At 35.8% G+C, this 12,010-nt stretch overlaps 1 protein-coding gene across 1 annotated transcript; it reads right to left on the bottom strand.

The window, feature by feature from the left end:
- Window positions 1–230: 230 nt before the first annotated feature.
- Window positions 231–10,096, bottom strand: LOC147539260 (copper-transporting ATPase PAA2, chloroplastic). The gene is made up of 17 exons (XM_086638922.1): window positions 9,091–10,096; window positions 8,531–8,608; window positions 7,571–7,668; window positions 7,413–7,466; window positions 7,207–7,293; window positions 6,475–6,639; window positions 6,041–6,151; window positions 5,540–5,608; window positions 4,970–5,079; window positions 4,231–4,336; window positions 3,761–3,827; window positions 3,263–3,342; window positions 2,632–3,086; window positions 2,094–2,268; window positions 1,690–1,821; window positions 902–1,052; window positions 231–723 (listed from the first exon to the last, which is right to left on the bottom strand). Exons 1-17 carry the CDS (start codon window positions 9,752–9,754, stop codon window positions 635–637), a joined length of 2,691 nt encoding a protein of 896 aa, XP_086495048.1. The 5' UTR covers window positions 9,755–10,096; the 3' UTR covers window positions 231–634.
- Window positions 10,097–12,010: the final 1,914 nt, after the last annotated feature.

Here is a 12,010-nt window from a genome sequence, read left to right as displayed (position 1 = left end):
ATTTGATGTCTTCTCGTGGTGTGAGAGGTTTGCATTTACAAATTCGACTATATATATGACCATACTGAACACTAAATAGACATACAAATTAAATATAAACTCAAAATAAATAGATACAAACCTACTTTACTTATTTAGTTATATAATGAGACTCTTTAAGAGCGAGAAAATGATATCGTAAACACTTGAGAAAAGTGACTTTGGGGATATATGATAATATGAAATCCAAATTTTATGAAGTTCGTAATAATAAATCTTCAACCCATAATTGCTTAGTGCACTCAAGAAAAGGACTACAAATTACAAACCCTCATCTCCTCAAGAGGACCATTATTCATACGTAAAATAAAATAAATAACCTACTTCAATATGATCAATTTTATGAATTATCTATTTGGTACTACATTTACAAACATCATTTTTCTTAAACTACAACAACAAGCCCCATTTGGGGTTCCTCTTAACGTTTAGACATTTTTGTTTGGCTTTGATAACCATATGATACAACAAGTCCGTTTGCGAGCACTACCACCAACCCACAGGATCAAGGAAGTGCGAAGAACAAATTTTGTCGCTCTCCTATGGCCATGGGGACTCAAAGTGATGTTCTTGAGGTAGCCTCTTGGAAATTTGGTCAAAGCTTGTTCTTTTTTGACGATCCGTGAAGTTGTAGAAGCAATGAATTGCTGACTACAAATATGGAGCTCAAAGCCATCAGACCACCTGCTCAAAAGCAAAACTTCAGCGTGAACTTTCCTCATTTTCTATAGAAGAAATAAAATGCCTGACAATTAACTAATGTAAATGTTATTATTGCTAGCATGGATTGTTTCTGGCTCGATAAACTATGGATTGAAACTCAATTGTTGTTCTTCAATAGCAGGAGTTTAACCTAACTCACCAGAAATGGAAGGTGTCATGGCAAAGTCAAAACCCGGAAGTAGTACTCCAGCAGCGATGGGGATTGTAACAATGTTGTATGCTACTGCCCATGATAAATTTTGACGGACTTTCGTCATTGTTGCTTGTGCTAGCTCCAGAGCATCTACCACCTGCCAAGTACATACAAATAAATGTGTTAGAGGAAGTCTAAGAATAGAAAAATATTTTGATCTTTTTCGGATATTTCAAGTTATTGAACGTAACCCTTTTTTTTCGATCATAGATGAGTGGTTCTATTGAAATAATTGTTATAATTATGTCATACCAATAATTTCCTGATTATAGATGGATGAGGAATAACTTATATGCTTTAAATGTGTAAGATTGTCATTGGTCAGTGTAAGCAGTGTATTTTCACGGTAATCTGTACTTTAACTTAGAAATAAAAGAGGTATAAAGGCCATGAATAATTGCAACCTGCATCTATGGGTAGGAAAAGTCCCCATGAGCCGCATAACCGCATCTTTAATTACATGCGAAAAGTCCCTACCCTCGTTTATTTCAATCTATAAAGAATTTATCCTATTGATTATAACAATTATTTTAATATAAGGGCTTCCCCAAACTCGCTATGTAAGAAGATGGGTCAGATGACGCCAATATTACAGGTTGGGTTGCACAGTCAACAATACAAATAAACATTTCGACTAGTCATTGTTCTACGTTTCAATTGTAGGGTAATTTAAAGCCAGCAAGCGAAGAAAGCTTTTTGGTTAAACCATGGGTAAATATTAAAGGTGAATATACCTGTGAAAGTCTGTTTCCGAGAAGAACTACAGATGCTGCATCTGAAGCAGCATTTTCTTTTGATTCAACTTGCAAAGCAATTCCAACGTCAGCAAGTGCGAGAGAGGGTGCATCATTTATACCATCACCTACCTGCATTAAGGGTTAGGAAATTGTAACTAAAATATCGCTTTCTACTTTCTCTCTTGAGATAATAGCACTCGAGAAACATGACATATATGTTCCTACTTTCAGCTAAAGCCCGAGCTGCCAGCAAAACCTAGATAGTTAATGATTAAAGTATTGAACTATAATTTTTTTTTATCCTCTTTCGAAGAGAACTAAGTTTTCTTTTAGCATATCTTGGCAACCAATATATTATGGTTTCTGATAAATAATGTAATCGAAGAGAAAATTTATGTTACCATTGCAACTCGATGTCCTTTGGATTGCAGAGTTGATATAAAACCGGACTTCTCCTGTGGTTTTAAGGAAGCATTGACATTGTGACTTTCTATTCCAACCGTCTTAGCAATTGCTGCAACTGCCTCTTCCCTGTCCCCTGATAATAGAACTGTTTTGATTCCCTTTTTGTGGAGCCTTTGTAGTCAAAAGAAAAGTAATTAGTAGAAAATTCGTGAATAATTGAAGATTCTGTGATTTTGAATGGAAATACTTAATATAGTGTTTCTATGTAAATTTTTGAAAGCTCTGATTCTGTACCAATTGAACAAAAAAAATAATTAGCTAAGTAGGGAGAACCTAGTTACTGGGTCAAGTGGAGAAAAACACCACCGGACCAGAGCTTGGGTCTCAGTGGGCCACTAGAGGCCTCGACGTCCCCGTTATCTCCACGATTAACGATACCAGCAGATGCCCATATAAAACATCGGTTACCCACATGAAACAATGCCAGAAAATGTAGAAGTTGGCAAAATAACATAATATCAGTTATGGAAATACCTATTAACTGTAGATTCTGCATCTTGGCGTAAACGATCAGATATTGCAATGGCACCAATAACACCTTCTCCTTCACGACCAACAAAAACAATTGTTTTTGAATGGTTTGACGATGTTATCCCTTTCGATGAGAGATCTTTCACAATATTTTCCAGATTCATTATATTAGATTCTGTTGACTTTTTCTGGAAAAGTTCATGAACCCATTTCATGGAACCAACAGCAACCAAAGACCCATCAATTTCTGCTAAAGATCCATAACCTGGCTCTGTTATTTGTCCTTTTGTGCTAGGCAAATTCAAATTCAATGACTCTGCTTTATTTACAATAGCCTTGGCTATAGGATGTGATGCTGTTTTTTCCACTGCAGCAGCAACCCGAAGAATTTCTGATTCTTCATAAACCAGAGAAGCCACACCTGATACTGTGGGGTTGCCTTCTGTTAGAGTTCCTGTCTGGAAATAGAGAAAGGTATTTATAGCTGGTCAATATGATTCCAATTTTTTTAAAGAGAAGTATACCATTTCAAAGAGAAATCTAAGAGAACAAGGTCGAAGCTTTCGAAATTTCCTCAGAGATAGGTATACTCTATACATGAAAAAAACGAAACATAAGTTCATTATAGATGTACCTTGTCTAAAGCAACATAGTCTATCCCAGCCAAGCGTTCCAACACATCTCCTCCTCTTATAAGAAGTCCTTGTTTCGCCCCTGCTCACATTGAGAGAGAAAAAAGTACTTAGAGCTTTCATAAAACAAGTTATATATATATATATTAAGAAAAAATTATTGATTTACGATTAACTATTATTGTCTACAAAATTTCAGAGAGAAACGTGTTGAAGTTTGTGAGGGAAGTGTTTCCTCAGAAATTATTGTTAAAATATGGAGAGAATGGAGAGATATTTTCATTTTAATAGTAATTAAGAAAGTAAACCTTTATTCTCAAATGATCGTTTTACGGATTTTTTTTATGTAATATGATTAAGATATTGTAGCTATGTAATGTACTATTGAAGATGCTAAAGTGAGGCAATCTCTTTAATAACTGTTAAATATTTCTTGTATACGTTGTTGAATAAATCTCAACCGCTATACTGGAAGAAAATGATCAAGTAAGATGATGTACCTAGTGAGGTGCCTACGAGGATAGCTGTGGGTGTGGCAAGACCGAGTGCACAAGGGCAGGAAACTACCTGAAATGAAAAAGCTAATTATACACAACTCCACATATAACCAGAAGGAACTTTTTCTTTATGCAAAGAAAAATGCATATTTGTGATGTACATAACATTAAGTGGAATGTAAAATAACCGTACAGACATGTCAAAATGGGTGTTGGATTTTGCTTACAAATATAACATTTTCTTAAAGCTAAATATCCCAACTTTTGCTTTATTATCTGCAAATATACGAGTAAAAACCACCATAACAAACTACTGTTTCACGCTATTGTTCAAGTAACGTTCCTTAAAAGACGAATGAGGGTTATAAGTGTAGTATTAATATTAGGAAATCCTCTTTGCTCCCTTTGTTATTGGGTTAATGCATCAAGGAAATCTGTAATTTAAATAATTCATTAGTTCAGTAGGAACTCACTAAGACGTCAACTGAAAGCTTCAAGCTCAAAAGCAATGTATTTCCTTCAGGTCCAGCAATATCATTGAGTAACACGTCTGGAAAGATGTCTGTCCCTATGTAATACCTAATAAATGCGAAGGCGATTAGTTTTGGCGAAACAAAAAATATGAGTATAAAATCTACACGTGCTCCATAAAAGAATTTTCCAGAATTATTCATTCAAGAAAATCTCCATCGCAGTTGTCACAAGACATGTCATGGATGATTGCACTAATAACTTCAAATATTTAACTCAATGGTGATGGTATAGTTGGTGTCAACTTATTTCTTTCAGCAAAAACTGTTATAGCTTATATACCAAGGGGATCATACAACTTTGAAAAGAGTCCTACTGCCACTGGTTAGCATGAATGAAATGTTTGAAGGCAATAAGGTTATGATACTTCTGAAATTAGGTATAGAAGTTAATGCACATAACATTTACTACTTGAGCTCCCAAGCTTGGCCATGAGCTCTCGTTTATTGCACATAACATTAAGTGGAATGTAATTAACTGTACGGACATGTCAAAATGGGTGTTGGATTTTTCTTACAAATATAACATTTCTCATTTACAACTTACAAGTATCAGTTAATAGATTATGCAAGAAGGAAATAAGATTCATTGTAGTTACGCGGGATAAGTTTGGCAAACATTGATGTGGATATTTACAAAAATTAATGGTATGCAAATTGTAGACTCAAATGAAAATAATACCAGAATGCAAATGTTGCAGCCGATAATGTCATTACGGTATACACAAATGGCCCTGCAATTGAATCTGCAATTCTTTGTATTGGTGCAGCATGGCCTTGAGCATCCTCGACCTAAAAAGTCAAACAACAACATTTTATCAATACTTCAATGTGTTATTATTAGGTTCTGAAGCATCATTTAACAAGCTATCAAATTGTCTTGAGAAGCTTATATGTGAACCACTTAGTATCAATATCATGCTGTAGTACGTTACAGTTTATATTTGGAAAAAGGTACATATGAACTCAAGACGAAACTCAAAAGAAACAAGTTTGAACAACATCACTTAAAATGCTTGAAACACAAAACAAAGATGAGGTGACTTCATCATCTAGAAGTTGATATGCTTGTCCCGGCTAAACATTTGACCTCGGTTGTTAATGAATACCGTGTCAGTTGAATCAGCTAGCACGTAAAAGGAATACTTCTTCACACTAACAAAGAACAAGGTTAAAGTATTTATGGGGCATGTGCAAGACATATTTCACACGACAAGTTCTATGGCGAACAAAAGGCAAAAAGAGTACTAACCATGCGTACAATTTTGGCAATCGTTGACATGGAACCAGTTGTGGTGGTTTCAATCCTTAAGGGACCCTCCTGAGAGAGACAGAGAAAGTATAAATACTGCAACATGGTCATAATATCAAATAAAGTGCAGAACCTACCTACAAAAGAATCGAAGTGTCTCCTGAGGTGTCAATCCTAGAGTCGACTTCATATGTTTTGAGTTAATGGGTAAAATGGCCCAACTCTCTACGCCAAATCTTGTATAAAAAAGGATCCACCAATAGTTTTAAAGCTTATCCTATATAAGGTTTGCACAAGATTGCACAAGTCCGAATCTTGTATACATAAACTAGGTTTGCATAAGCCCATGCCTAAAAAATATTGTCATGTCATTTTAGCCAACATGAACAAAAATTGGGTCTTAGGCCCAATTTTATGTCAATGCCAACTACTTGAAAATACTACAGTCGATTCATGTGGTCTTCTTAACAAACCAGTTGGTCACAGAGAGCGCAAGCGTACCCAATTCACTGTCCCAGCTGAAACTGTAAGGCCTTTTTCCTTGTATACAGGAAGAGATTCACCGGTGAGCATTGATTCATCCACAGCACTTCTGCCAGCAAGAATCCTTCCCTGGTAAAGGTAGTTACAACACCAGAGAAAGTTAAAGTAACGTCCAAAATTAAATCAAGAGTTGAACTAAGCCGGCAAAAGAAATACAGATCGGATAACCAGTACAATATTCTTCTCATCATTAAAATACAGTTATGAGGGGGTCACTACCACAGAGGATTCACAAGGACCCTAAATATTTTCAAGTAGAGTTTTCCCATAACATGGCAAACTGTTTGGCTATATTTGGAGTAGTCATTCGACTATACAAGCACAACTTCGTGACGGATTTTAAGTGATCGTGAAGCACATAATACATAGAAAATCTTGCATAAACGACTTACATCTACAGGAATCGTCTCTCCAGGTAAGACCAACACCGTGTCTCCAACCCGAACATCATCGGTTAGGACTTCAACACAAACAGCATCAGAACTAAGTACATCGTCCGTAGAGGGGCCAGCTTCAGAGGAAGTAACCACTAGTCGTGATTGGGAGGATACTAGAGACTGAGAATAACAAATTGATTTGTTTAAATGAAAAGAAGACAAAAGTTACAGAAGGCAAATGTAAGAGATTAGCTTATATATAGAGTAAAAATGTAGAACCAATTTTATACATCAGAAAACAGTACTAAACAGCTAATACACTCATAAGAAAATTGATAAAAATTATATTTTTCAGCTACGAAGAATAAAAGGTGAATATCCTTGATCCCTTGGTCAATGTTTTTCCTCCGACTATGACTTAAAATGGTTAATCTAAAATTAGTAGTTTGTCTCCCGAATATCATCTTAATTATCATATGTACTACTTTTAGCAGTTTATTTGGTTCTCAATTTCCTTTGAGAGCCATTTGATCATTTTCAAGATGTCAGCGCAATTAGTTGTATAACTGATACATAACCATATTCAGGCTAGCTGTGTATTTAACAGAATGAGGATATACACAATGCATTACTTGGCTCTTTCATATGTACAAAAATAGAGAAGACAATCTATCAGAAAACCATTCTGCCCAATAGAATCATTGTCTCATTACTGGAATCTACAGATATGAGCACAATTTAACTTACTAATAGCTTATTCATATCACTTGAAGCCCTTAACCTTGCTTTTTCTTCTAGAGAGCGTCCAAGAAGTACAAAACCTAGAAGCATGACCTGCAGTACACTATAACAGCCTTGCATGAGAAGTTTATAGGGAGCCATTATCACATACATATATACATCGAAATTTCCTTTTGTTTCGGAAATACTAAATGTAGTGAGACAGAACTCACTGGTTCATCAAAAAATGATGCATCCCACTCGAGATCGGGGTTCAGCAATGATACCTGTATAGGGAATTAAGAAGCATTGAACAAACAAGTAGAGGAAATGAATGTTAAAACACTTCTGCATGCCAATATATTATCTCAGTTTTCAGAAAGGTACTCACAGCACTTATGACAAATGCAGCGACAGATCCAAATCCAACTAGGGAATTCATATTTGGTGATCCCTTTGCAAATGCTCCTATGCCATCAAAAAGCAAGTCTGCAACAAGTGACATGATTTTAAGTTAATAATGATAATCACAACTTAGAGATACTTCCACGCATTTTATGCCAGATCAGCACTCGAAATTACTAACTTTGCAAATCTAAGAAAAATGAAACCGGAAGTCATCAAATGATTCAATGGAAGACAAATGAACTAGGATAAACAAAACAGGGTCTGAAGCACACCTTACTAAGACTATGAAAAAAAAAATAGTCAAGATTAAATAGTTCATACTATGAAACTGGTAGTCCTAAAAACTGGCATAACTACAATCACATCATCAAGTAATCTTCCTACAGAGATTGTCACGTACAACCTATCAAGGAGGATTTACATGGTAGTCTAGCTATTAAATTTTTTCTACCTTAACCCATGGTTCCTCTGTAACTATTAAACACTGACACACCCATATTTTGCCTACTGGTCTACATCATTATACATGGAAACCAGTTTTATACAGTTTTTATCGTTTTTCTCTTCCGAGAATAAAAATCACAAGATGGGAGATTCTAATTCGTAACCTTAAGTTTTTTGTATTTGGTTGCTTTAATAAATGAGCAAAGGCAACCTAAAATTTAACTGCTTAGGGGGTTCCTTCTAACTTGTGGCGCATAGATGCTACAAGTATGAACTGTCACCTAGAAAAGCATCACAAAATATTATTTTCTTATCTGTTGACAATTTACCTAAATAACTGAAATTAAATTTCTACCAATTAAGTAACTGAGAGTAGGATAAAGTTCATAAACAATTCCCATCTCAAAACTTAACACACTTAGCGCTTAAAACACCCACTTTACAAAAACAATAACCAATCTAACAACTACAAATAACAACTGAAGCATCCATTACTAACCTCTTCCAGGACCCAACAACGCTGCCACAGCCAAACCAGCCTTAACATTCGAATTATGCAATATATCCCAAAATGATCCTGCAACAAAAGATAGATACGAAATAAATCATAATTAAATTATTCGGCGATAAAAGGTACCCAAAGTACATTGATGCAAAATGGGGTCTATTTACCCTTAGGCCTACTAACCCACCAGTCCCACCCTCAGTGTGAATCCATAGCATAGTTGAACAAATAAACTTTTCTTTTCTTTCTTTCAAATAATAAGTGCAATACAAACAGGCAACAATTTTCATCCTTGTAACTATTATGGTGGCTTTCCTTTATAATAGAATAGAGTGATGATCATTCTCACACTCACTGCTTCATACTAATTAGTAGTAATATGATTTCGAAAAGCTTTTTCTCATAGGCGCATAGCTAAATAATTTGAAGAACTTTTATCTCTTTCGATTTGCCCTATTCATATATACCATAGTTTGCATTCAAAAATCTAGTGCCCCTCGTCTAATTTAAACATCAATTGAACTCAAATTTAGCAATATAGACAAAAATCTTACCATGAGCAATATGAATTCCAAGAGAATGCAGAATATGTGAAGTATGAGATCCACAACATAATGCCACCAAAGTCCAAGCAATAGCAACCCTATTCCGACTTTTCTTCAACATCGCCTCCTTCTTCTCCGTCATTTCTTTCCATTTCATCACATTATCCCCAATCTTCAATCCCAAATTCCTCTTCTTAGCCGGAAACCCACATTCAGTCAACCTCTTAGCTAAATCTTCAGCAACATTAACCCCAAATCCATCTTCAATAACTTGTGGTCTCAATTTCACAGCTGCTGATTCAGTCAAAATGTTAACAACAGCTGAATCAACTCGTTGATCAGAAGATAATATTGATTTAACACGAGAAACACAAGCACCACACATCATTCCAGACACATCAAGAAGCAATGAAGTTTCTTCATTATTACTTCTTCTTTCTGATAATTTCTCTGACGGAGAAGTAATTCCAATAGCTTTTGATATAATAATATTAATTTTAGGGTTTCGAATTGAAATCCGACGAGAAAGTTGTGATCGTTTCAAGAAAATTGAAGTGGAATGAGAACGAGGAATAAGTGATGATGAGTTTGTTGTTGTTGTTGTTTTAGTGGTTGAGTTGAAGAAGAGATTTGGTTGAGGTGAGAGAGGGATTCTTAGAAGATCTGTCGCCATTAACGGAGATGAGATGAAGTTTAGAGAGAGAAAGTAGAGAGAGAGAGAGTTGTTGGATTGGTAAATGGGGAAGAATTTGGAAGGTGTTTTTTTTTTGAAGAGGAAAGGAAAGGAAAGAGAAGTGGATTTGGTTTTTCTTGGCGGCTTAATTGGGACGTTGACGAATTGATTAGCAAGTGGGGTAAATTTCGGTATTTTCGAGATCACATGTTTAAAACGATGAGATGAGATTATCTTCTTCTTTCAAATTTGTAGACTTTCGTCAACCACCAACTGCTACTACTGAAAAATGAACAGTTGGATTTGAGTTCTATGACACGGCATATTAGAGCATCTCCCACCATCATGTTTTGTTTTGCCTCCATTTTGGCCGTCTGATGATAACCGACTCACGCCAACAATTGGTAGCCCATTTAGTAAGTGCATCTAATTTGCAATGCGGAAGTTTGAAGTTCGATATCATGAAGAGTTAAATCTAAGAATATTGATCATGGGTATAAATAAAGTAATATATTTGGGTTTTAGGGCACTAGTTTTGTTGAGCTTTAAGCACCTGTAGTCAATATTAAAAAAAAATGTCTTTGTAATGACCATTGTAGTCAATATTAAAAAAAATAACCAACTCACAAATTTCTGCACAGACGGCCATTTTTCCATATGGAAGCGGGAAGCGGCTAAAAGCACCTGTTAAAAATGTTGTTATCCCTCGGTGGCGGAGATTGACCAAGGTCCATCTCTTTTGACCACAAACATTCGTTGACGTCCGTTGAAATTGTTGTATATGGATCGACCCATCTGAAATTCTAAGCAAAGGTTCGGACTCGGACTAGTCCGACATGTATCAGACTGGTCTTGGACCAGTCCGTGATTAGGGTTTCAGGAAGTATTTTTAATGGTAGTTTTGGATCAAGGTTCTTTCTCTCTCCAACGCCTCGTCATAGATCAAGGTTGGTTTGAAATCAAAGTTCTTCCCATAATAATTTTACACTCTTTCTCTCTCTAAACACAAGGTTCTTTATCTCTCTAACTCCTCATTGTTGAGTGATGATGATGGGTTTAGAAACAAGGTTTAGTGTTGATTATGATTCGAAAAAGGAGAATAGATGAAGAAGAAGAAAGAGAAGAAGGAGAACAAGAGAAAAAAGAAAAGCAAAAGGGGTTGGGCGGGTGCCTACAGAAGCCGGGGGGCTAACAACACTTTTAGCAGATGCTATTAGCCGCTCCCTTTCGAATATAGTTCATTTTTCCCTTTATACTACAGATTCTTTCTCTTTTTACCATTTCATTACAAATAAGTTCATTTATATCCTTTTCTATTTTTCTCGTTTGGATTGGGTCACCGATAACTCGTCGATGACTCCAAACCCAAAAATAAATACATAATTGTTTCTCCTTAGATTCAGAACTCTCGATCGAGCGGACTAGAAAACATTTCGTACAAGGTGAAGAATCGTTTCGAGGCCTCCCACGAGCTTCCTCGATTCTGGAGGGGAGATATCCTTCATCTAAGCAGGGTTGATCCCTCTTTTCAAATGAATGGAGTTCCGATGAAAAGACCCCATCTCCTTTTCAGAACAATGAGAGGAAATGGGTGAGAGCTTCCGAGAGGAAATAACGAGAGGACAAAGATAAGGAAATAGGTGGTGGTCAGATATGGTGTTCGGATGTGAGCGGTGGTTGGGTTGGAGTTGGTGGTGATGAAAATGAGGAAGTGAAGACCAAGTCTATCGGGAATAAGAGCATCTCCAATGCAATACTCAATCTTAAAATCTTAAGTGCCACCTAGGACTTCAAAGTTTTTTTTGAGAAAAAACCTCTCCAATGCAAAACTCAATTGAGAACTTAAGATGATGTGGAAGCATTAAGTTTTAATATGTCTCAACTAGAAACTCTATTTTTGAGATTTCTTTTGAAAGTCTTAAGTGTCCTAGTCATCAAATTTAATTTTTGGATCAATAGAAAGCCTTTCTTTCTCAACTACTTTTTCCTATTAAATGTATGTATGACATGTGTATCTATTAGAGTTTTTTAAAGTGTTGCATTGGAGAAGGACTTGAATTAGAGACACTCAAGTTAGCCACATAGGAAAGAGAATTTCAATTGAGACTCAACACATAAGCCAAAATCAGTTTTTTTTAAGTTCTGCATTGGAGATGCTCTAAAGTAAATATTTTAATTTTCAAGGTTAAAATGACTTTTCCTTTAAATCAGCTTGGATCAGATCCTGATTCAGCAAAGTTCTCAGTGCTCCAAAAC

Source organism: Eschscholzia californica, unplaced genomic scaffold (genome assembly GCF_041429995.1).
Source record: "Eschscholzia californica isolate CP2 unplaced genomic scaffold, dmEscCali1.0.p SCAF_5, whole genome shotgun sequence".
Classification (NCBI taxonomy): Eukaryota; Viridiplantae; Streptophyta; class Magnoliopsida; order Ranunculales; family Papaveraceae; genus Eschscholzia; species Eschscholzia californica.
The sequence above is the reverse complement of the archived record's forward strand: the minus strand, read 5'-3'. Positions and strand labels throughout refer to the sequence as shown.

Coding starts and splice junctions, on each gene's coding strand:
- LOC147539260 (XM_086638922.1), bottom strand. CDS start 9,754: ATGGCGACAGATCTTCTAAGAATCCCTCTCTCACCTCAACCAAATCTC. Junction 7,294..7,412: donor CATCATTTTTTGATGAACCA/GTGAGTTCTGTC, acceptor AGTGTACTGCAG/GTCATGCTTCTAGGTTTTGT. Junction 3,087..3,262: donor ACTATGTTGCTTTAGACAAG/GTACATCTATAA, acceptor CTCTATTTCCAG/ACAGGAACTCTAACAGAAGG.